General features: G+C 49.7%; 1 protein-coding gene and 1 long non-coding RNA gene across 5 annotated transcripts; one reads left to right on the top strand and one right to left on the bottom strand.

Annotated features, from left to right (window-relative positions):
- Positions 1-5467: 5467 nt before the first annotated feature.
- LOC110357535 (uncharacterized) lies at positions 5468-12463 on the bottom strand. Its single transcript, XR_002411251.2, has 3 exons — positions 12343-12463; positions 11358-11449; positions 5468-5593 (listed from the first exon to the last, which is right to left on the bottom strand). It is a non-coding gene; the product is annotated as an uncharacterized LOC110357535 (long non-coding RNA).
- Positions 12464-13007: 544 nt separating this feature from the next.
- Positions 13008-21231, top strand: SERPINH1 (serpin family H member 1). 4 transcript variants are annotated; one of them, XM_065065790.1, is made up of 6 exons: positions 13167-13361; positions 15025-15068; positions 16618-17231; positions 17428-17526; positions 18450-18682; positions 18858-21231. In XM_065065790.1, the coding sequence occupies exons 3-6, from the start codon at positions 16649-16651 to the stop codon at positions 19158-19160; spliced, it is 1218 nt and encodes a 405-aa protein (XP_064921862.1). In that variant the 5' UTR covers positions 13167-13361; positions 15025-15068; positions 16618-16648; the 3' UTR covers positions 19161-21231. The 4 variants fall into 4 exon arrangements, with proteins under 4 accessions (XP_005500665.1, XP_005500666.1, XP_064921862.1 ...); XM_065065859.1 differs by having other exon boundaries at positions 13196-13361; positions 16615-17231; XM_005500608.4 differs by lacking the exon at positions 15025-15068 and having other exon boundaries at positions 13008-13361.
- Positions 21232-23115: the final 1884 nt, after the last annotated feature.

The raw sequence follows: 23115 nt of genomic DNA, 5'->3' as shown, positions 1-23115 counted from the left end.
GAGGAAAACCAACTAAGCCGTTTGTTTTGATGTCTGTAACTTGTTTTCATTTTCTTTGTCTGAAAGTGATATTTGAGGCTACATTAAGCCCTGTTTTACTTCAGAAGAACAGTGAAACAACAAAAAAAAAACCCAAAAATGTTTCCTTCTAATTAAGTGTTGCAGATTTCTCTTTTGGCTAGAAAATTACCCCTTCTGACTTGATTTGTCCCAAATGAACAATGGATTTGATCTCCTGGAGTGACCCTTGAGACAAAAACTCCACTCCTCCCCATGCTGTACCTGTAACATGGGAGAGGATTTGTGCATCTCCTCCACCATCAGCAGAGCGCCATTTGTAACAGGTAATTCTTCCCACCATGGGCATGAAGGAAACATCTAATTTTGAAAGCTACATGAGTTGTGTAGGGTCATGAGGTTCTAGAATCATAGAATGTCCTGAGCTGGAAGGGACCCACACGGATCATCGAGTCCAACTCCTGTCCCTGCAATGACAACCCCACAGGTCACACCATGTGTCTGAGGACATTGTCCAGTCTCTTCTTGAATTTGTCAGGTTTGAGGTCATGACACCTCCCTGGGGAGCCTGTTCCAGTGCCCAGCACCCTCTGGGTGAAGAACCTCTTACTAATATCCAGTCTTCCTAATATCCAATATCCATGTGTCAATTTGCCTTTGCTTTCATGAGGTTGGGCTAAGAGCTTTCCACCAATGTGGCGAGAGTAGATGGAAACATGAACCACCAGCCCTCAGGCACTGCTCTTTTAGCCTCTCTCATTGCTGCATCCACATTTACTCTTCTCTTCAATGGAGATCCAAACCTGCTTCTCTATACGGTGCCTCCCAATTCCCTACAGCGATCACCATGTGAATCAAACACAGGAGACTTTCCCAGCACCAAGACCAACTCTGGTCTTCAAAAGTACTCTCAGCAACTTCTTCTCTGGGGAAAAATCCAGATGTTTCTGTCCTGGATTTCTAAATGCTCTGGACTCTGCTGCCCACTTCCCAGGGTGATTGTATGGTGGTGATGCCACAGGAGAACTGAGAACCATGCACTGGCTGTTAAGATCTACAAGCAACACAGTCATCTTCCTGCACTTCCTAACGCCACCAAATCAAATCGTAAACTGGTTACCCCTGGATTTGCATGAACAGGACGTGGTGTGAAGAAGAGTGAAGATGGAGTGGGGATAATAGAGAAGGAACAGGGTAGCTCCTTCAGTGAGCAATCCCACCAGGCTTGATGTGATGCAGGTGCTCACGGATTGTCAGCAGGAATGGGGAAATCATGTTCTGTTCATGGCTTTGCTGTGCCAAGTGATCACCCCGATGTGCAACACAATAAATGAAGGTCAATGCCAGGCAAGCCTCCATTTTCACTGCACCATAAGATGTTCCCTGGCATTCGACATTCACATCCTAATAGCTGCTGATGTCAATTCTCCAGGTGTACAAAGCTCACAGACTCCATAGAATCATCAAATCATAGAAGAGGTTGGGTTGGAAAGGACCTTCCCAGCTCCCCCAGTGCCACCCCTGCCATGAGCAGGGACATCTTCACCAGCTCAGGTTGCTCAGAGCCCCGTCCAGCCTGGCCTGGGATGTCTCCAGGGATGGTTCATCTACCACCTCTCTGGCCAACCTGGGACAGGCTCTCACCACCCTCAGTTGAAACAATTTCTTCTTCATGTCTAACCTGAATCTCCCTCCTCTAGTTTTAAACCATCACCCCTTGTCCTATCACAACAGGCCCTGCTCAAAAGTCTGTCCCCATCTTTCTCCTCAGCCCCTTTTAAGTCCAGAAAGGCCACACTAAGGTCTCCCCAGAGCTTCTCTCCTGCAGCTGAACACCCCAGCTCTCTCAGCCTGTCCTCCCAGCAGAGCTGTTCCAGCCTCACATCATTCCTGTGGCTCCTCTGGCTCCTGTCCAGCAGGTCCATGTGTGTCCTGTGCTGAGGGCTCAGACATCCCAAGATGCACCATCACAAGGGAAAAACATAATCCATTCTGGACGTGGATTAAAAGCTGGAGGTCAAGCCTAGAAAGAGGGTCTACACGTGAATCAAGGTCAATAGCAGACACCAAATGGCCTGCATTTTACTCTGCAAACTGCTCATTGCAAGTGTTTTCACTGAGAAAACAGATTCCCATGCGATTTCCCACACAGATGCTCTGTCTCTGAAGAGGTGCCAGGGAGTTGTCCTAGAAGAGGACCACAAAGGGGTACACATTAGCTGGGTTACAGCTCACAGACACAGCAACACAGGAGGCTGCTGGGGCAGGAACCGTTTATGGCCTTCAAAAAAATGTTTTGATCTGGAAATCTTCCAGCTGTCTCCACCTGGGAGCAAATTTGGCTTGTTTACAAATTGTACACTGTACAAATTGCAGTTTCTCCACAACTTTGCAGGTCCAGTGCTGAGCTTTGCCATTGGAAACTGCAGTCAACAATAACCACAGCTGGGTATTACCGCACCCAACAGATACCTGCAGCCCTGGAGGTTCAGGATTCGAGTGTTTCCCTTTAAATAAACTGCAGCCCTCGATTCATGTCCTGAACTATTCCAAGCTCATGAGCTGCCTTTCATTCTTTGCTGCTTCTTCTGTTTGGGCAGCAAATGAGCTTGAAATAAATCCCAGCTGGAGGAGGCTGAGCCGGATCCATGCAGGAGAGGAGAAGGGGCAGCTGGAAGACGCTTCGACTCACCCACACCATCCCCTGGGTACCAAACCAGGAGCGATCACAGGTTTTGTCGTCATTTCCAACAGAGCCCAGAGGTGCAATTTCTTTTTGAAAGACTGAATCTAAGCCGTTTGTGCACGGCTGGTAAACATCCAGCATCCCCCTGAAGGTAATCAGGGGTGAAACAACGGTCCTCATTCATCTAAACCTCCCACCCCACCTCTCCCACGTTTGCTCAACCACCCCTGCCCCACGCTGAACAAGGGGCCTTGTGTGCAAAACCAAATTCATCAGCACCAATAACTCCCCCGGTGTTGGAAACAGCCTGTCAAACCCCGGCTGTTATGCAAGAAATGTTTAATTTGTTGTGTGTTGGGCCAAGGGCACGAATGGTGCGGCCTTGTAGCTGGAGGTGCAAAAACAGGCAGTTTGTGCATCTCCTCCTGCTGCAGAAACCGAAAAAAGCACAAAATTTTGGCATCCACATTAGAGAAGGTTCATTGATTGTGGTCCTGTGGTGCTAGGGGCTACAAAAACAGAAAGCAAGAGCCTGTTCCTGCCTGGGGTTTATGACCACGAGGAAAAATGTTTGCCCCTGAGGGTGGTGAGAGCCTGTCCCAGGTTGGCCAGAGAGGTGGTAGATGAACCATCCCTGGAGACATCCCAGGCCAGGCTGGACGGGGCTCTGAGCAACCTGAGCTGGTGAAGATGTCCCTGCTCATGGCAGGGGTGGCACTGGGTGAGCTTTGAAGGTCCCTTCCAACACAAACTAATCCATAATTCCATGGTACTCAGCATCCTTTTGGGGAAGGAATGAAGCACAAAACAGTAAAACCAGTACAAGACTCATGATACAGGATGCCCGGCTTCTCGTTCTGCCCCAGACTTGCTCTGTACCTCCATTTCCCCAACCCTTAAGGCAGGACAATCGCCCTTGCCTGATTTCATAACATTTTTGGACATCTGCAGATCTTCATACGTGATGAGTCAGATCTTCCCTTGCGTGACTCAGCTCGCAGATGCTGAACCCTGCATCACTGTGACCATCTCCCATCGAACAGCTGTGGAGCTTCCTCTGCTCCAGGATCCTTATTTGCTATTTTTCCTGCAGCAACACAGCCCAAGACATCTCCTTAGTGCTTGACTATTCCTACAACTAAATACTTCTCTGAGTTTTCAGCCCCATTCGGGAAGATCAGGAAAAATACCTCCGAAGGTTAAACACTTGTTTTAGTCATACAGGGGTCACTGTAACATCTTTGTCAGCGTGTTATGAATTAATATAACCTCTGGTCTATGCAATGATGTAGAAGACAGCCAAAGGCCAGCGTATTATATATTTATCTGTGGTGGCCAAACTGCTGCTAATGCCTGCAGCAGCTAATTTAACTCTAGAAACAACCAAAAGGCATTTCCATTCCCTCTGTCCCATCCCAGCTACCTGCCAAAGCCTCCAGGTTCGCGGTGGCCAGGACACCAGCTGTGTGCACCAAGACTTGGCCACATGCTCAGCTCAAACCCTGCAAGACTTGTTGAGTCCAATTTGCGAGGAAGAAGCAAAAAAGAAACATTTGCAACAGCTGGATGTATTTTTTTTGTACATTCAGTGAAGACTGCAGCAGCTGCCATTTATTCTAATATGGGAAATAGAGAAAAGTTCATTGGACAAGCGACAAATTTCCTCCTTGCAAGTTATAGAAGAAAGCAAATGAAAAACTAACAGTGGCTTTTGCTTCTAAAATTAACATAATTCTCCCTGACACATGAATGTGGCTCTGAAATACCAGCAGCACAAACCCCAGTGCTCTGGCAGGACAGAGGTTTGACCCTGGAGAAGTCTTTAATGTGTGGATGGAGCCTGTCAACATCTGGACCAAAATGCTAGTGGCCCCTTGTAAAGATTACACTAGCAGACATTGCTCTGCAAGAATGCAGCGGGGTTGCATCATGTGGGCTTCCTGAATTTTCCAAAAATCCTGCCTGTCACCTCTTTCCTGCCAAGTTTTCACTGAAAATCTATACAGTAGCTCAGAAATATACACTGTGATTCTCTGCTGGCATATTTTAAACAGGCAGGAGTATTTAGGCTAAGCTTAGTGTGGGGTTTTTGATGCATGGCGACATATGAAAGATGTCGCATTTTGCTAAGGGTCCTGCATGCAGAACCAGTATTCTGGGATATAGGAAAGTTCAGAGGGAAAGAAATACATGGTTAAATGTATTAAAGATTACATGTGACACTATGAGTTGGACTGTATCCAAACTAGCGTGGTCAGCAGGACAAGGGCAGTGATCCTTCCCCTGTGCTCTGCATTGGGGAGGCCACACCTGGAGTATTGTGTTCAGTTCTGGGCCCCTCAGCTCAGGAAAGACATTGAAGTGCTGGAGCGGGTCCAGAGAAGAGCAACAAGACTGGGGAAGGGACTTGAGCACAAGCCCTATGGGGAGAGGCTGAGGGAGCTGGGCTTGTTTAGTCTGGAGAAGAGGAGGCTTAGAGGTGAGCTCAGCGCTCTCTAGAACTACCTGAAGGGAAGTTCTAGCCAGGTGGGGATTGGTCTCTTCTCCCAGGCAGTCAGCAACAGGACAAGGGCCCATGGGCTTCAACTCTGCCAGGGGAAATTGAGGCTGGAGATGAGAAAGCAATTCTTTGCAGAGAGAGTGGTCAGGCATTGGAATGGCTGCCCAGGGAGGTGCTGGACTCACCGGCCCTGGAGGTTTTTAAACTGGGATTGGACATGGCACTTAGTGCCATGACCTAGTCAATGGGCTGGAGTTGGACCAAGGCTTGGACTGGATGATCTCTGAGGTCTTTTCCAACCCAGTCGATTCTGTGATTCTGTGACTCAATGATCCTTGTGGGTCCCTTCCAGCTCAGGACGTTCTGTGATTCCATGGATCTATCATGAACTGCAAAATGACAGAAGAAGTGGCATTAATGTTGCGAAAAGCATTTAGAAGTTCAGAAATGCCCAATTAGGTTTGAGTGGGTAACTTCCACTTGAGCTCAACCACTCTGTATGAAACAAAGAGCAAAAACCTCAACTGCCTTATCCCTTTTCTCATCAAGGGATGTCCAATCCTTCACCAGAAGGTCCCCAGGCCTTGGAGGCTCACCTTGGCCTTTTACAGATATATCCTGAACTGCCACAAGGGTTACAGTTCCTGACCCAATTTGGATCTACATGAAGGGACCTGATCCATGGGTGCATCATGTCACCCAAAGCAAAGACACAGCTGTTCAGATCAAAACACAGACTGGTGTGGTCCCACCTGATCATCACAACAAGGTCACCAGGGTTGGGGCAATCAAGGCCAGGCTGGACGGGGCTCTGAGCAACCTGAGCTGGTGAAGATGTCCCTGCTCATGGCAGGGGTGGCACTGGATGAGCTGTGAAGGTCCCTTCAACCCAAACCATTCTGTGATTCTATTTTATGATTCTAAGACTTTGTGGTCCTGGACCCTAGGAAGGATGAAGCCCCTTCTCTTCTGTCTCTCTGGGCAGTTTTTCTGTCATCTGTGCAAGAGTGGGAAAGACGAAGAGGTTGTCAAGCCCTTCTTAAGCATTTCTTTGCTTACATATCTGCAGCACGTGGGCGATGAGAAATGCACATGCTGTTTGCTCCTGCTGGACCACTGCCCAGTGCAGGGGGGGTGCTGAGCCCTGCATGTCTTCCCTCAGATTCTTCACTCCCCTCCTTCTTTCCTGCCTTAAAACTGCTGCATTGAGCACCACAAAGTCCACAACACAGCAAAAAACACCAGCCCCATCCTGCATTCAGCCTCATCCCATCAGCATCACCTGTGGTAACTCGAATCCTGGGGGCAGTTTTGAGCCCCTCACGCCGAGAAAGGCCTTGAGGTGCTGGAGTGAGTGGAGAGAAGGGAACGGAGCTGGTGAGGGGCTGGAGCACAAGTGTGATGGGAGCGGCTGAGGGACCTGGGGGTTCAGCTGGAGAACAGGAGCTGAGGGGAGACCTTCTGATCTCTGAACTGCCTGAAAGGAGCTTGGAGCCAGGGGGGTCGGGCTCTGCTCCCCAGGAACAAGTGCCAGGAGCAGAGAAAACAGCCTCAAGTTGCACCAGGGGAGGTTGAGGTTGGATGTGGGGAACAATTTCTTCCCCAAAGGGCTGTGGGGCATTAGAACAGGCTGCCCAGGGCAGTGCTGGAGTCACCATCCCTGGAGGGGTTTAGAAGATGCATAGATGAGGTTCTCAGGGACATGGGGTAGTGCCAGGTTTGGGTTAATGCTTGGACTCGATCATCTTTTGGGTCTTTTCCAACCAAAATGATTCTGTGATTCTATGAAAGTTTTGCAGCCAAGCTTGTCGCGGATCCAAATTCCAACAATCAAGTCACTTTGAGGGACACTGATAAGATTGGCGAGACAGGCAGCTGTATAACTCATATGCCTAAACAAACGCATGCACACACAATGCACACGTATGCACACGCTGAACGCGTCCCGCTGCCTGTCCCAGCCCAGCTCTGTGCTGGAAGCAGAAGATTGGCTGGTGGAAGATTCCCTCTCCAAGCAAGGATTGGTTTTAGGGGCGTTTCTGCTCCCTGGGCTGGTTCCAGAAGAAATGGTTTCCTTTTACATCCCATTTCCTTAGAAGAGGCCTGAAACGTCGCTGCGCTGCGGGACGGGGGGAGACGTGGGTCTGCACCTCCTCTCGGCTTTCTGACAGCTTCAACCAAATTTAAAGGAGAGGCAGAGAGCTCAAACCGTTTCAGTTCCTATATTCTGCATAAAACAGGGAGCCAGGAAAAGCCTTAATGTCACTGAGGAGCTCAGCTTTTAATGAGACACTAGAGATTCCCCCTCTCAGCCGTGGTCCATGCACAGCTCTGAGCAGATCGAGCTCCCACTTCCTGGGTCTTCTCTGTTCATATTTTGTACTAAAAGGTCAAAAAATGGAAATGGCAAATTCCTTTATGTCTGATCCAGGCTCCTCACAGTGGAAAAACTGAAGCTGCAGCATCCCAAATCACTGGTCTCACCCCAATCTTGAGATGGCCCTGGTGTTTGTGGGGCTGATGTGGCTGAAAAACAATCAACTTTTTATTTATTTCGATTAAATTTTGTCTCAATCCAGATGGTCCCAGTCACCATGAAGCAGAAGAGAGGCAGTGAGGGGTTCATATCACCACTCCGAGGCAGATTCACCCTGGGAAAGGTGTCCCGGAGTCCTGAGTCCTCGTGGATTGCCACAAGCCCAAACCAGAGCTCCTGTATCAGTGTAGAAAGTGCATGATACCCAACCTATGTCCTCCCATTTTGCTGTCCAGAGATGGAACCCTCCTGCCCCAGCTCCAGGAAGGTGCAGGACACAACGGTTTGCAATCCGACCTGTGGTCACCCGTGCTGGACCTCCGGCCAAGGCGGCACAGATGACATTCTTTCCACCCGAAAGCACCGGAGGAATTTCCCCCATGACTCGACATGTTGGCAGGAGACCCTGTGGATTTTGAACTCTCCTCTGGGAGTATTAAACAGGGATTACAAAGTGGGATCAAGAGAGTCTCTCTGCTCTCTGCCCTGTGGGAAAGCTGCAGCTGGAGCCTCGCTAGCCTGTCGCTCTGTGTTTGTGCATCATGGCATACCTGCGTGACACCACAGATGGAGAATTCACCCCACATCCAGGGACATAAAAGTCCTTTTCTTCTTCCTTTTTGTCCTCCATCACATCTGCTGAAGAAGTAAAAGCTGTCCGGTGCTTTGCATCTGTGCATCCATTCACTGAATTTGGAGATATAAACCCACCCTGTGACCTCCCAGAAAGCCAGGAGCAGGCATCCCGAGCTCTGGGCATTGCAGGATAGCAGAGAGGAGTTTGGCTCGGCATTGCTGCAGACCAGACGGGCCAGGGCACAGATCCACAGGACGCTCAGCCTTTCAGCTTCACTGCCATCCTTTGTCTGCTGTGTATTCAGACAAAGCTGGTTCCTGCAAGCTCCAGCCAAACTAGGACCCAGGCAGGGGTGCAAGCCAGAGAGGGGGAAAACAGCTGCGATTCTGAGTCCGAGACTCAAAGCCTCTGCTCCGTGACGTTTAAAACTGCATGAATGAGTTTGGAGTGGCAAAGGAGGATTGAACTACAGAAGGATCTGGCCCGGCTGGATGGATGGGCTGAGGCCAATTGTCTGAGGTTCACCAAGGCCAAGTGCCGGGTCCTGCCCTGGGGTCACAGCAACCCCAGGCAGCGCTACAGGCTCGGGGAAGAGCGGCTGGAAAGTGCCCGGCGGAAAAGGAGCTGGGGGTGTTGGTGCCAGCGGCTGAACATGAGCCAGCGTGTGCCCAGGTGGCCAAGAGGCCACCAGCATCCTGGCTGGTACCAGCACTGGTGTGGCCAGCAGGCCCAGGGCAGTCACTGTCTCCCTGGAAGAAACTGCTGCCCCTGAGGGTGGTGAGAGCCTGGCCCAGATTGCCCAGGGAGGTGGTGGATGCCCCACCCCTGGAGACATCCCAGGCCAGGCTGGACGGGGCTCTGAGCAACCTGAGCTGGTGAAGATGTCCCTGCTCATGGCAGGGGTGGCACTGGATGAGTGTGAAAGGTCCTTTCCAACCCAAACTATTCTATGATTCTTTAGGGCAAGTAACAAGTTCCAGCTTGCCTGTGCTCCATTGCACTTGTGCCGCCCCAGCACCCTGACCTGCTGGATTAGAGATGTTCACTGTACACCCCCTTAAGTATCTACTTCTAGAACTAATCTGCCTAATTTGTCTAATCCTTTTAGATTAGATCCCATCTGCCTCCTATGGATGCAACTGCATGAAAAAGGACTGCCTGAGATCTGTTTTAAAATGATCTCCTGCTAGCTTTCTACCTATCTCCATGCTCTTAACTGTGGTGAAAAGCTTTAATCGTCTGCTCCATTAAAGCTGAGAGTTACAGGAAGGGACTGAGTATCTCCGCTCTACAAATGGTCTTTATTGCTATCCTTGCTGCGGACCGTGCTTCGTCCTGGAAAGCCAAAATCCTGCATCAAAACGGCTTCTTGGCAGCATAGATGATGACAGACTGCCACTGATGCAGAAATAACAAGGGTCAGTCTCCTGGGTCACTGCAGCCTATAGGAAAGGGTAAATATGCAAAGATGCTGGAGTTTGTATTTAAAAAGTTCTATCCAAAGAGCCTGTTAGACTGGAGTGTTTGCTTTTATAGAGATAAAGTGCTCTTTTAATATATAGTCAAGCCAATTAGTAAGACTGCTTTAAATAAGACAAGCCGAAAGACCACGACAGCATCAGTCCAGATGTTTTACGGCTGGGCACGGGATGTTTACCGCAGAACTGGCTGTAGGACTCCAAGTACCAGACAGAATTCACTGTCCTCCACCCCAGTGGTTCCCCCACACCCGTCCCCGACGCTGCGACAACAGGCTGCAGATCTCCCTCTGCTTTGTCAGAGCGTGTAGGATCAAACCCACATAACCCATTTTAAAATTAAAGTATGTTATAGCTCAGGAGCTCTGCACCCCCCTAAATTGAAAGGAGCGTAACCGCTTTGAAATATAACTCGCGACATAAGAAACGTGAGTCGTGTCCTACACACCAGCGCGTCGTGCAGCTGGGGGCGGTTGGAGGGGAGGAGTTGTGCTGGAGAAGTGGATGTGTCTTTTGGCAGCTGAGACCTCTCATTTAAGAGGCAGAAAAGACGGAAGAAGGCAACTCCCATATCGCTCCCCCCTTCCCGCTCCTCTCCCCCGTCCCGCGGCTGTGGGATCTCCTACGTGGCACTGTGGGGGCTGGGACCAGAGCATCCGCAGAGTCTGATTGCACTGGGAAATCACTCGATGGCAAATCTTCCCCACACAGTGCGGATCGACCTGATCCTAATGCTTTTACCCTGGAAAATGTGTTCATGGTCAAGATTAAGCTGTTTGCTGACATTTTGGTAGAACTGACTCGTTTTCTGTATGTCCACATCCTCGTGTTGTCTGGGGGGATGAATTAGTAGTATGGGATCATTAGCGATAGCAGGAACAGGGGGGATTATACATGTAAAAATCAGGTAAAAACTGAAATGCATGCTGCCTGTCCTCAAGCACAAAGAACTATTTTTATTCAACTCCAAATTCCTGTTACTGAGACAAAGCCATTTAAAGCAACTGAAACACAGAGCCCTGCACTTGTGTCAAAGGAGTTTGGTGCTGAGAGGCATTGAAAAAGATCAAGATTAAAAGTTTAAGAGTTTATTTTAAATTTGACTAGGAAGAAAAAATCTTGCATGGGAAGTAATTACACAGAAAGGTTTGAAGGTGGAGCAACCCAGAGCTTGGCAGAGAAAATGGGCTGACATTGGAAGTTTAAAGGGGCTTTTCCCATTTCTCAGCTGTTACTTGTTGCTGGTACAGACCAGTAACATTTCACCTGTGTATTGAATTGTTTGCTAACCGCAAATTCATTTTTTGCTACGGCAACATCATAATTAGGCAAAGATTGTGCTATAAAAACCCCGGGGCCGCATTCTGATCATTATGCAGACACAAAGCCATGAAAACTGCTCCAAATACGCACTAGTGTACACAACAATACGATGTCCGAGGTACTTCAAACCTCTCTCCCCCACTGAATGCTTCTCAGAAAGAACCTGATCTCTGAGCATCACTATGAGGCCATTAGGATAATTTAGGGAAGTTATAATTAAAAACTTCAACATAAGGTACCTTCTTGGATGCAAAATGTCCAGGGAACATGTCAGCTGGAAATGTGTTTGGTTTGGGTTTTTTTTCAGGCATCTTTTTCTACACACGCACCACTGAAAAATAATAAATATATATATATTAAATAAATCACACAAAACCATGGGCCTTCAAGCATCAGAAATGACTTCATGTTCGGCACCCAAAAGGTCATGCAGCGTGTGAGACCCCTTGGCGCTTTTCCCCTGTACCTTTCTGTGCAAATGGCAGTGCACGGATCAATTCGGCCACAAAAAGAGGCTTTTGGGAAGCAATGAACGGAACGGTTTTTCTCATAGCCAGAAGCAGACACGCAGCGACCAGAGCCAACCTCCCGTTATCTGCTACCGCTCTTATCAAGGCCTTGTTGTTGCAAACCATGCGGTGAGCAAAAGCACCTAGAAAAGCACATTTTGTTTTGCTATTAGAGTTCTGGGGAGCTGGTTTATTGCAGCTGGTGGCAGGTTTTGCATGGAGAGGGCTCAAAGACCTTCCCTCTTTTGAGGTGTGGAGTATCTACTCACACACCATCATCTGAACGGTTTAGACAGCAGAAAAATGTCACTTTTTGATGCCATATTCATGTTTGGACTGATGCTGTGTGGAGAAGCCGACAGGGGAAAGATGTAACCATCAATGAGGATGGTGCTTAATTACTGTCTGGTACCTAGAATATTACTATACCCCAAATCGCCATTAAAAACATCTCATGCCGGCTTAAAACGTGACAGAGTTGAACCCAAGCAGCGTTCAATACTCGTGACTCAGCGCAGAAACTTCTCTATGGCACATACTTTGCTGCAAGCGCTCTGGGCCAGGCAGTCTGGCACCGGGCAGCGTGAGCACTTAACCCCTTCAGCATTACTGCCAATATTTGCTGCCATAATGCCTCGCTAAACTACGTAAGCTTGCCAGCCATGAGGATTTTGTCACTTTGTTAAGCTACAATGAAGAATAGACCCCAACCGACCTGCTTATCTCACGCTGACCATGCAGGGGGGGAATTGGAAGAATGGAAGATGTGGTGGGTCAGAGGTTCATCGCTCCATCAGCCCAGCTGCTGGGGAAAAAAGAGAGGTGGGTGTTAGCACAGGTAGGGAGATGGATGGAAAACCAGCATTTGTGTGGGATACAGCGATATAAGGAAGTTTTCCAGTTGTCTGTGTCGTGGCCACCAGGCTCCCGCAGAGCAAATGCAGGTTCTGTTGGTCATCACTGAACAGGGGGACATTTCAGATGGCAAAATTGGGTGTTACAAATAATTTCTTCCCCAAAGGGCTGTGGGGCATTGGAACAGGCTGCCCAGGGCAGTGGTGGAGTCACCATCCCTGGAGGGCTGGACAGACAGAGATGAGGTTCTCAGGGACATGATTTAGTGACAATGTTGGGTTAATGTTTTGACTTGATGATCTTGAGGGTCTTTTCCAACCAAAATGATTCTGTGTGGCTTGAACCAGGTGCAGATGTGAAGCATCCGCCGTCTGTGACTGCTCTGGCCATGGCTGAAGCCCTTTGCATCACCCTTGACTTCACAGATGACAGAAAAAATAAATTACCCACTTCATCCATCAGTCTTAAGAAGTGTCAGGATGGGGGGAGGGAAATACGATGAACCAGAGCGCCGTAATAATGCAAAAAAGCCCCGTTTTGGCTTGAGAAACGCTCCCACAACCCTGGCTGGGGACAAGCAGAGACGCAGCTCCAGCACAAGGAGGGACCATACGTCGTGTCTCCCCCCAAAACCCTGCCGGCCCCCCCGTCGCAGCAGCAGCGGGGCCGGCCCGTTCCCTGCCATTGGCGAGAGCCCGGGAGAGCTTTTGTTCGGATCCTCCCCTTCCTCTCCCTCCCGAAGGCGGATTTTAAGAGGCTTTTTTCCCAACTTTCCAGAAGTTTCTCCCCGGCCCCTTATATACCCCCTCCGCGGATCCGGGAGGTGCACAGGGGGAGCCGAGCAAAGCTGAGCCCCAGCCCCGCATCATCCCGCTGCAGGTAACGGGGGTTTGGAACGGGGCACCCCGGGCTTGTAGGACCAGTGCCAGGCTGAGATTGCGGAAGGCTGGGTCTAATTTTGGGGTCCTGCGTGCTCCTCGCTGGCCCTATGGGGCAGAGAAGTCGGGGGAGGGGGGGAGTATTGCATGGGGGGGGGAAAAGGGGTGCATGGGGGAAAGGGGGTGTATGGGGGGGGTGCATGGGGGAAAGGGGGTGCATGGGGGGAAAGGGAGTTGCATGGGGGAAAAGGGGTGCATGGAGGGAAAGGGAGTTGCATGGGGAAAAGGGAGTTGCATGGGGGGGTGCATGGGGGAAAAGGGGTGCATGGGGATGTTGCATGGGGAAAGGGAGTTGCATGTGGAAAAAGGGGTGCATGGGGGAAAGAGGGTGCATGGAGAAAGGGAGCTGCATGGGGGGGTTGCATGGGGGAAAAGGTGTGCATGGGGTGAAAGGGGGTTGCATGGGGGGGTTGCATGGAGGAAAGGGGGTTTCGTGGGGGAAAAAGGGTGCATGGGGGTGTTGCATGGGGAAAGGGAGTTGCATGGGGGAAAGGGGGTGCGTAGGAGGTGTTGCATGGGGAAAGAGAGTTGCATGTGGAAAAGGGGTATATGTGGGAAAGGGGGTGCATGGGGAAAGGAAGTTGAATGTGGGGAAGGGGAGTTGCATGGGGGAAAGGGGTTTGCATAGGGAGTACGATGCATCGGGGATGGGTTGGGGATGTGATTTGGATACACACCGCCCCACAAGTTGACTCTGGTTTTGGAGAACAGACATTTAAAACATTCCCCTGCTTGCCCTCCCCCTCCAGTTTGCCAGAGGTGATATTTGCACCCAGGAGAAACTTTCATAGAATTCTAGAAGAGCAGGTTTGAAGGGAGCTCAAGGATCATCAGGTCTAACCTTTCTTGGCAAAAGCCCGGTCTAAGACAGGGTGGCCCAGCTGGTCAGGGGGTGAAAAAAGAGAAAAGGGGGATAAGAGAAGAACCGACTTGGTCCAAGTGGCCCCAGAGCAGCCCTGGCTGGAGAAAACCTCCTGCTCCTGCCCAGCCTGGGAGCCTGCGGGACCCTGGGCAGCGGCCCAGTGTGGGGGCAAAGCTCTCGCAACAGCCTCCCTGCGCCAAGCCTGACTAACCCCGTCCTTCTGCCTGGCTTAACAAAGCCTTGCGTCCTTCTGCTGACATGGACATGGCCTTTTGCTTGTATTGCCTCCATCCTGCGGCTTTGTCCTGGTGAAATGCGGTCCTGGAAGGGGTGCGTGGCTCCGGAGGGGGTGCGAGCTTTTGGCTGGTTGTCTTGGGTGATGATACCTCCAAATGTTGCCGGGAGAGCGGGTCTCGACAGCCCCCAGGAGGTCTGTGGGATGCCACGTTGGCACGGGGCGTCCCCTCCCAGGGCTGGGCCATAAGAACACAAGATAGGATGTTACCGGCTGCGCCTTCCCCTGAATTCCCTCTTATTTTCACCCGGGGTTATAAATTCACCAATTATCTCAGCCGCAATCCAAGGATGGGCAAAATTTCTCTCGTCTTGCCACCACGGGATGCGTCACTCATCACAGCCCAGCCAAATTTTTCACCAGTCTCTGAAGTAACGAACCTTTTTTAAGCTGAGGATGTAAGCGTTGCTCACAAGAGAACTACTCCTTCTATCTGTTTTCTTTCAGAATGAAAAAGGCAAACGTTGACCTCACTATGAAAGAGTTTCAAGGTATTTTTAGAAATAAAAGGGAAGGAAAAAAACCAAACCAACTCAGATTTGAAATTCTTGCCCCACCCAATGCTGTCTGCACCTTAAAAGTGCATCGAGGGCAGCTTTGAGCCTGTCGCACAAATCTGTGCTATTTGTAGCTGGGATCGCTCTTCCTTTGAACGGAAGGCTTGCTCCCAAAAGGATTTTAGGTTATAAATTTCCTCCCTCTCCGAAGCTCATTAATTCCCATTCTGGCAAAGGATCCCTGGTACATCTGCACGCTCGCTTTGCTCCGGGCGATGTGCGTGTTTCCTTCCATATGTAATCCCAGCCGGCCCTTTGCTTCCTGCCCTGTTCGCTTTAACCCTAAAACTGCCCTGTTGCAGCCATTTTTTGTGTCCGCATGCAAGGAGAAGCCTCTGAGATTGACCGGGAGCAAGGTGGGAGGAGAGGACAGAGGAACACAACTCCACCATAGCCTTGGGCACGATGGAAATGCTGGAATTTGGGTGTGACGGTGGAATTTGAGCCCTGGGGATCTGCTGTCAGGAAGGTTTGCTGTGAGCAGCGTGAAGTCAGGAGGGACGGAAGGTCTGGGGACAGGTTTTAGCCACGGAGACAAGCGGGTTGAGCCCTAAAGAGCTTCCAGGCACGGTGTTTAGCACCGATCAGTCTGCAGATTTGTTGAATCTGGTAGATCAGAGCCCTCACTGGGGATGGGTGCACCTACACTGCAATGAGATGCATTTACCTAATGTGTGAATGTACTGGGAAGGGGCTCTTGGCGGGGAAAAGAGGGATCCACCACCTTCCTATGCTCTGTGCTTCCCTAGTACAGGGCTGTGCAGGCAAAACTAAGAGCTGATCAGACACGGCTGGATCTTCTCAAGGGTCCCCTCTGACTTCGCTCAGTGGAAGCTCATGTGCTCCATCTAGTGTCTAGAAAGCTCAGGATTTGGATGCCCAGAGAGGATCGCGGCCACACATGGACGATTGATGGGCAGCACTGTGCTGTGTGGCCCTTGCACAGCATTAACATCCCAGTTTTGACCTCTCCTCACCAGGGCAGAGGTTTGACCTGCTACTCTAGGGACAAAAATATCTGTTGCTTCCATTCCTTGGTCCCTCCTTAAACAATGTCATAGAATCCTAGAACAGTTCAGGTTGGGACCTTCACAGCTCATCCAGTGCCACCTCTGCCATGAGCAGGGACACCTTCACCAGCTCAGGTTGCTCAGAGCCCCGTCCAGCCTGGCCTGGGATGTCTCCAGGGATGGTTCATCCACCACCCCTCTGGCCAACCTGGGGCAGGCTCTCACCATCCGTATTGTACAAGATTTACTGTACGTGAACATACAGTAATATGGTAAAATTGCTTAAAAAGGAAGATTTTTAATCTTGAAGATTCAGGGGGAAGCCCAGCACAGACTTGGGATAGTTGTACCCCGAGTGAAGTGTTGATGCTCTGGCTATCACTGGACTTGGCCATCACACTAGCCCCTGGGGTCTCTGAATGCTTTAGGAAGGGCTTGAATCTTGCTGATGCTGAGTTCTTCTTGCCCAGCAGGTCCTCAGAGGTGTTGGGTGCCACTAAAGCCATGTGGATTATTCTGGTGCTTGCTCTCTGTGGCCTCGCCGCAGCCGTGCCGTCAGAGGACAGAAAGCTGAGCGACAAGGCCACCACGCTGGCTGACCGCAGCACGACACTGGCCTTCAACCTCTACCATGCCATGGCGAAAGACAAGAACATGGAGAACATCCTGCTGTCCCCTGTGGTCGTGGCCTCTTCCCTCGGCCTGGTGTCTCTCGGCGGCAAGGCTGCGACCGCCTCCCAAGCCAAAGCGGTGCTCAGTGCGGACAAACTGAACGATGACTACCTGCACAGCGGGTTGTCCGAGCTCCTGAACGAGGTCAGCAACAGCACAGCCCGCAACGTCACCTGGAAGATCGGCAACCGCTTGTACGGCCCGGCCTCCATCAACTTCGCCGACGACTTTGTGAAGAACAGCAAGAAACACTATAACTACGAGCACTCCAAGATCAACTTCCGAGACAAAAGGAGCGCCCTGAAATCCATTAACGAGTGGGCAGCACAGACCACGGATGGGAAACTCCCAGAGGTCACGAAAGACGTTGAGAAAACTGATGGAGCCCTCATTGTCAACGCCATGTTCTTCAAGCGTAAGTTCTACCTCCAGTTCTCAATACAAGTGACCCAAAACCCAACCTGAGCCAATCCGTAGCAGCCCAGATGGGAAGGTGAACAAATTCTAGGTCCACTGGACATATGCCTGTTTTCAGATCAAATAGTTAGGAATTGGGCACGAAATTACCACCCATTCCCTTTATTTACAGGCTGAATTTCTCTCTCCTGTAGCTCACTGGGATGAGAAGTTCCATCATAAGATGGTGGACAACCGTGGCTTCATGGTGACCCGTTCCTACACCGTGGGAGTTCCCATGATGCATCGCACGGGTAAGTTGCAAACCTCCTGCCCTATATCAAGACCAACTGGAGTTATTTTCACCGCTGCTCCATTACACAGTTTTCCAACTGCTTCTGAGATTGTTTTGCCTCATGGATAATAAGTGAGAGAGAACAAAGCCAGGTGTGCTGCTTCTGCTGATTCCATCTCTCTGTGAGCAGAGAGAATCCATGGTTACTATGGGGTGCTTGGCTGTTAGGAATAAATCCCAGCTCATCACACAAATGAGAGCTGCAGTTTTGAGTTATTGCCAACTCAAATGAGCATAGAATCATTTTTGTTGAAAAAGACAGTCAAGATCATTGAGTCCAATCATTATCCCACCCCTGGCACTGCCCTGTGACTTGAGAACCTCATCTCCGAGTCTGTCCAACCCTCCAGGGATGGTGACTCCAGCACTGCCCTGGGCAGCCTGTTCCAATGCCCCACAGCCCTTTGGGGAAGAAATTGTTCCCCAGATCCAACCTCAACCTCCCCTGGCGCAACTTGAGGCCGTTTCCTCTGCTCCTGGCGCTTGTTCCTGGGGAGCAGAGCCCGACCCCCCTGGCTCCAAGCTCCTTTCAGGCAGTTCAGAGATCAGAAGGTCTCCCCTCAGCTCCTGTTCTCCAGCTGAACCCCCCAGGTCCCTTAGCCGCTCCCATCACACTTGTGCTCCAGCCCCTCACCAGCTCCGTTCCCTTCTCTCCACTCGCTCCAGCACCTCAAGCCCTTTCTTGGTGTGAGGGGCCCAAAACTGCCCCCAGGATTCGAGGTTTGGCCTCCCCAGGTCCCAATCCAGGGGGGAAATGCTGGGCCAGTCCCTGAAACAGTGTTGGGACGCGCTTCCCTTGCTATCCAGGGGGGATTCACAATAAGTTTGTAGATAGCTTTGCCTCTGCTCCATATCTCACCCTTCGCTGCTTCTGATTTCAAGGTCTCTACAATTACTATGATGATGAAACAGAGAAGCTCCAGGTAGTAGAGATGCCACTAGCTCACAAGCTCTCCAGCATGATTTTTATCATGCCAAACCACGTGGAGCCCTTGGAGAGGGTTGAGAAACTGCTCAACAGGGAGCAGCTGAAGACCTGGGCTGGCAAGATGAAGAAGAGATCAGTGGCCATCTCGCTGCCTAAAGTCGTCCTGGAAGTCAGCCATGACCTTCAGGTAAAGAAGGGCCTTAAAGAAAACATTTGGGCCTTACAGTTTTTTGGGGTGGGAGAGAAGAGGATGGGTTATCTGTGCCCATCGTCCTTTTTCCAGCAGTTAGTCCAACAGCAGCTGGAAAGGATTGCACGGTGTCATCTCCGGGCGGGTTGCTGACCTCTTTTTCTCCTCCTAGAAACACTTGGCTGATCTGGGCCTGACAGAAGCCATTGACAAAACCAAGGCCGACCTGTCAAAGATCTCTGGTAAGAAAGATCTTTACCTGTCCAACGTCTTCCACGCGACCGCTCTCGAATGGGACACGGAAGGGAACCCCTACGATGCTGACATCTATGGCCGAGAGGAGATGAGGAACCCCAAGCTCTTCTATGCTGACCACCCCTTCATCTTCATGATCAAGGACAATAAAACCAACTCCATTCTCTTCATCGGCAGGCTCGTGAGGCCCAAAGGAGACAAGATGCGTGATGAGTTGTAGTTAGTTTGGTTTTTTTGTTTTGTTTTTTTTCCCAGAGCTTTGGTTTGTGTGTTTTTTTTAGTGGGCGATTTCAAAAAAGGGGAGACACTATTTTGTATCCTTCTCGAACTATGGGTGCTATTCAGACCAGGGTGCATTGTGATGAGAAACCAGCATACACTTTACCTCACCCCCCAATAATTTCTTGCACAAACCCACCTCCAGAGAAGAATGGGGGTACCTGGCACAAGAGAGTCACCAGGAGAGGAAGGGAACTGGTGTGCACCATCTCAGTTGAGATATTCAGGTTGATGCCTCACGCCTCCCTGCACTAAAATTAAGCCTCCTGCTAAATCCCTTGCTGCTACCACCAGCCCGGCAAAGACACGAGTCCTCCAACCTTTCCATCTCCAACGCATCTGCACGTTTAGCTCTGCCGCTTCATTTTCTCCCTCTTTGATGCTATGCAGGATCACACCAGAGCTGCTCTGGTCGCTTTGCAGTTGTTCCTTGCTTCTCTCTTCTGTTTTCAGTGGTATATAACAGAGCATGAAGGGCTGAATTCTGTGGTCCAGCCTGCTCTGGGGCCCTGGGAGTAAAGCAGGACTATCACAGCATGTAAGAATGAAGACTGTATGGAGTTGTGCCCTTCTGTCTTGCCTGACCCTGATCTGAATGACTTCTAGATACTCCAACCATCAGTTTTTTAGCTAGAACGCTCACTGCAAAGCCAAGTGCAGCTTTGTTCAATGCTTCACAAAGAAATAAGTGGCTTAATGGTGTTAGCAGAGAAGCCAAAGAACAGATGGGCTTCTAGAAAGAGAAGCCTGAGGTGCTTTCAACACACATGACAGAAATGTGTTCCACACCTCTGGGGATCGCCAAGGGGGCTTTTGGGCCAACATCTGGAATTAAACATCCCGCACCAGGCAAAGAGAGAATCTCCACTTATCTTGGTGCTTCTGCATCAGCATATAGGGCTGGGAAAGGGACAGTTCCCAGTTACCACTGGGAAGGGTCTCCCAGTTACCCAGTAGCAGCCCAAGGGACCCTGCTGGCATCTCACAGGAAGGTGGCTCAAGTTTACTGTGACCTTCTCAAAGCTTTAAAGCTGCCATTACCTGACTTCCTAATGACCCTTTTCTGAAGCTCCTCTCCTCCATGATCCTTTAGCTCCCTTTGTTGGCTGACTTGGATAAGGGCAGGCTGAAAAACAAAGGTATTTATAGTTATATTCGTATTTATGTCTGATCATCAGCAAGTTTCACAGCCTAGACTTGGAGGCTCTTCCCATCTTCAAGGGATATCATCAGGTTAAGACTATCTTAAGTAACTGGTCCCATGAGCACTGAAGCATGTGTCGGGTAAGTCTTGCTGCGCACCAAGACATCACAAAGCAAGTAACGACAAGATTATTGAAACGAGAGAAATTGTGCATCACAATTTTAAGTGCCAGTTATTTAAAACCACCAAGGAGAGTAACTGCGCTGCTTTTGTTTTTTTTCCCCGTCAGATTGCGAAGCCCAATACTGCATTTTTTCAGACCACACACAGGACTATTTCCACTTATTTATTAAGTTACAACTACAAAATCTCTTATTAGGAGTTTCCTACAGGGAAAAATACAGCAGCGTGTGCTCCCGAATTTGCCCTGACGATGCCTTCACCAGGTTTGCAATGTTACAGAATCGCAGAAAAGCTCATCTGCCCTAATTCCAATCCAAGCCAGCCCAAACGGGAAATTGTTGTCCTTAAAGCCTCTTGCCAGATCATATTCCCAGGTGCTTTTTCCCCACCGGTGTTGGGAGGTAGGAGACAATCCTTGAGGATGTGCCCAAATGTACAAGAAGCCAAAAGCGCAGTGTGTATGCTCGATACTACCCAGAATCAGCGCACTGAGACCCACACGCTGTAGTATTTTATGGAGGATTTTAAGGGGGGGGGTGGGTAAAAGGAGTGGGCAAGGCAGGAACACACTGATTTTGTGAATAATTTGCATCATGTGGATGCAGGTGTCTGGTGGCTTTTATTGTCTGTTCTTGTACCACACAGTGACAGTTGTATAATTTTGCAATAAAACTTTTTCAATGAATCTGGTGGCCACAGTCACTTGCAAGGGTTTGGGTGGAGATAAAATACTCTTAAAAGAGCTTAGAGGTTCCTTGCTATCATTAAATCAAATTCACCTTCCTTAATCTGGTTAATTATGGACTAAAATGACACTAAATACACGCGAATTCCCGTGACATTGGTAAGAGGACCTACTGCCCCGCACTGCTCTGACATTTAACAGCAGCAAATGGTTTGTTTAAAAAAATATGGCAGCATAGGAATAAATAGGAATAGGGACCAGCCTTCCTGAGCCTAAGACCCAAAGCTTCCCCAGCTGGGAACCACCTGAGGGAAACAGAAGGAAAAACGCTGGAAGAAGCTGCAACGATTGCAGCGAGCACACAGCTACACCTGGAAAATGCAGCAGCATCAGACCCTGCTGGCAAAGGATTAACCCACTGCCCATTCAAGCATGCAAACTTCTGCCAGTCGGAAGAAGGGAAAAATAAAGCCATGAACATCTCCCCTTTTCTCTGGGCCAAAAATAGCATTTATATGGGATGTGCGAGCACACACATTGGCACGGAGCTTCTCACAGACCAAAAAAGCACCATATGCTTTGCCAAATCTGAGTTCCACTGCAGCAAATTACAGCAGCAACCTCCAGCAGTAACTGTAACAGCCCAGGAACATCATCAACCTGGAAGAGGACCACCACAAGGAAGTTCAAAGCTTTCCAGAGCTCCTGAGCTCATCCTATCCCCACCTCGTCTTGCAAACAGCTTTAAATACTCAGGTTTTTCATCCTAGGGAGGATGGCACCCTCACAACACAGGGAACTGAACAAGTTCCCAATCTCTCTCCTTTAGCAGCTTTAAACAGCTCATTACGATGGTCATTTACTCCAGCCATGAGGGCTTCAGTTCACACGTGCAAACCTTGACCATTATGGGATAATCATAGAATCATGGAATAGTTCAGGTTGGAAGGGAACTTCAAAGCTCCCCCAGTGCCACCCCTGCCATGAGCAGGGACATCTTCACCAGCTCAGGTTGCTCAGAGCCCCGTCCAGCCTGGCCTGGGATGTCTCCAGGGATGGTTCATCCACCACCTCTCTGGCCAACCTGGGACTGTGTTTAATCACCAGCATTATGGAAAACTTCTTCCTCATGTCTGGCCTGAATCTCCCTTCTTTAGTTTAAAACCATCACCCCTTGTCCTATCACAACAGGCCCTGCTCAAAACTCTGTCCCCATCTTTCTTCTCAGCCCCTTCCAAGTCCAGAAAGGCCGCACTAAGGTATCTGCAGAGCTTTTCTTCTCCAGCTGAACACCCCAACTCTCTTAGCATGTCCTCCCAGCAGAGCTGTTCCAGCCTCAGATCATTTCTGGGGCTCCTCTCCAACAGGTCCATGTGTGTCCTGTGCTGAGGACCCAGAGCTGGACCGGCACTGCAGGGGGGTCTCACCAGAGCGATAATCTTTGCTGTCCTCAACTTCTCACAACACGATGGATCTAGCAAGAAGAGAGGTACGGCAATAACATTTTTACACTACTCGTACATCTCTTGATCTTACAAGCAACTAAACATCTCTTGATTGCATCAGTGAGATTAACAGTCTAATGGACGGGGTTGGAAGGCTTCAAAACAGAGATCTGAGTGATCTGCAGGAAAGCCAACCCTCACTGGAGGACTGCAGGAGAAATTTCTACCCTGTCATCATCAAGCATATGTAAGAATTTAGACACAACACACAGGGCCCTGCATTGCAGGTCACTCTTCTATTGCTTCAGGCCTTCCAGCATTCACACATTTCCCGCTCCTCTAAAGTAAAAAAGTGACAGACTAACTTTGTCATTATTATTTTCCAAATTCAAATTTGTATTTGAAAAATTCATATTGGTATTATTTGCACTAAAATTTA

Source organism: Columba livia, chromosome 1 (assembly GCF_036013475.1).
Source record: "Columba livia isolate bColLiv1 breed racing homer chromosome 1, bColLiv1.pat.W.v2, whole genome shotgun sequence".
Classification (NCBI taxonomy): domain Eukaryota; kingdom Metazoa; phylum Chordata; class Aves; order Columbiformes; family Columbidae; genus Columba; species Columba livia.
This window is presented reverse-complemented; position numbering and strand designations above follow the sequence as displayed.

Bases quoted from the DNA above. Each gene is read 5' to 3' on its own strand.
- SERPINH1 (XM_005500608.4), top strand. From the start codon at position 16,649: ATGTGGATTATTCTGGTGCTTGCTCTCTGTGGCCTCGCCGCAGCCGTG. The intron at 17,527-18,449 runs GTAAGTTGCAAA...TCTGATTTCAAG, and splicing joins TCCCATGATGCATCGCACGG to GTCTCTACAATTACTATGAT. The intron at 18,683-18,857 runs GTAAAGAAGGGC...TTCTCCTCCTAG, and splicing joins AAGTCAGCCATGACCTTCAG to AAACACTTGGCTGATCTGGG.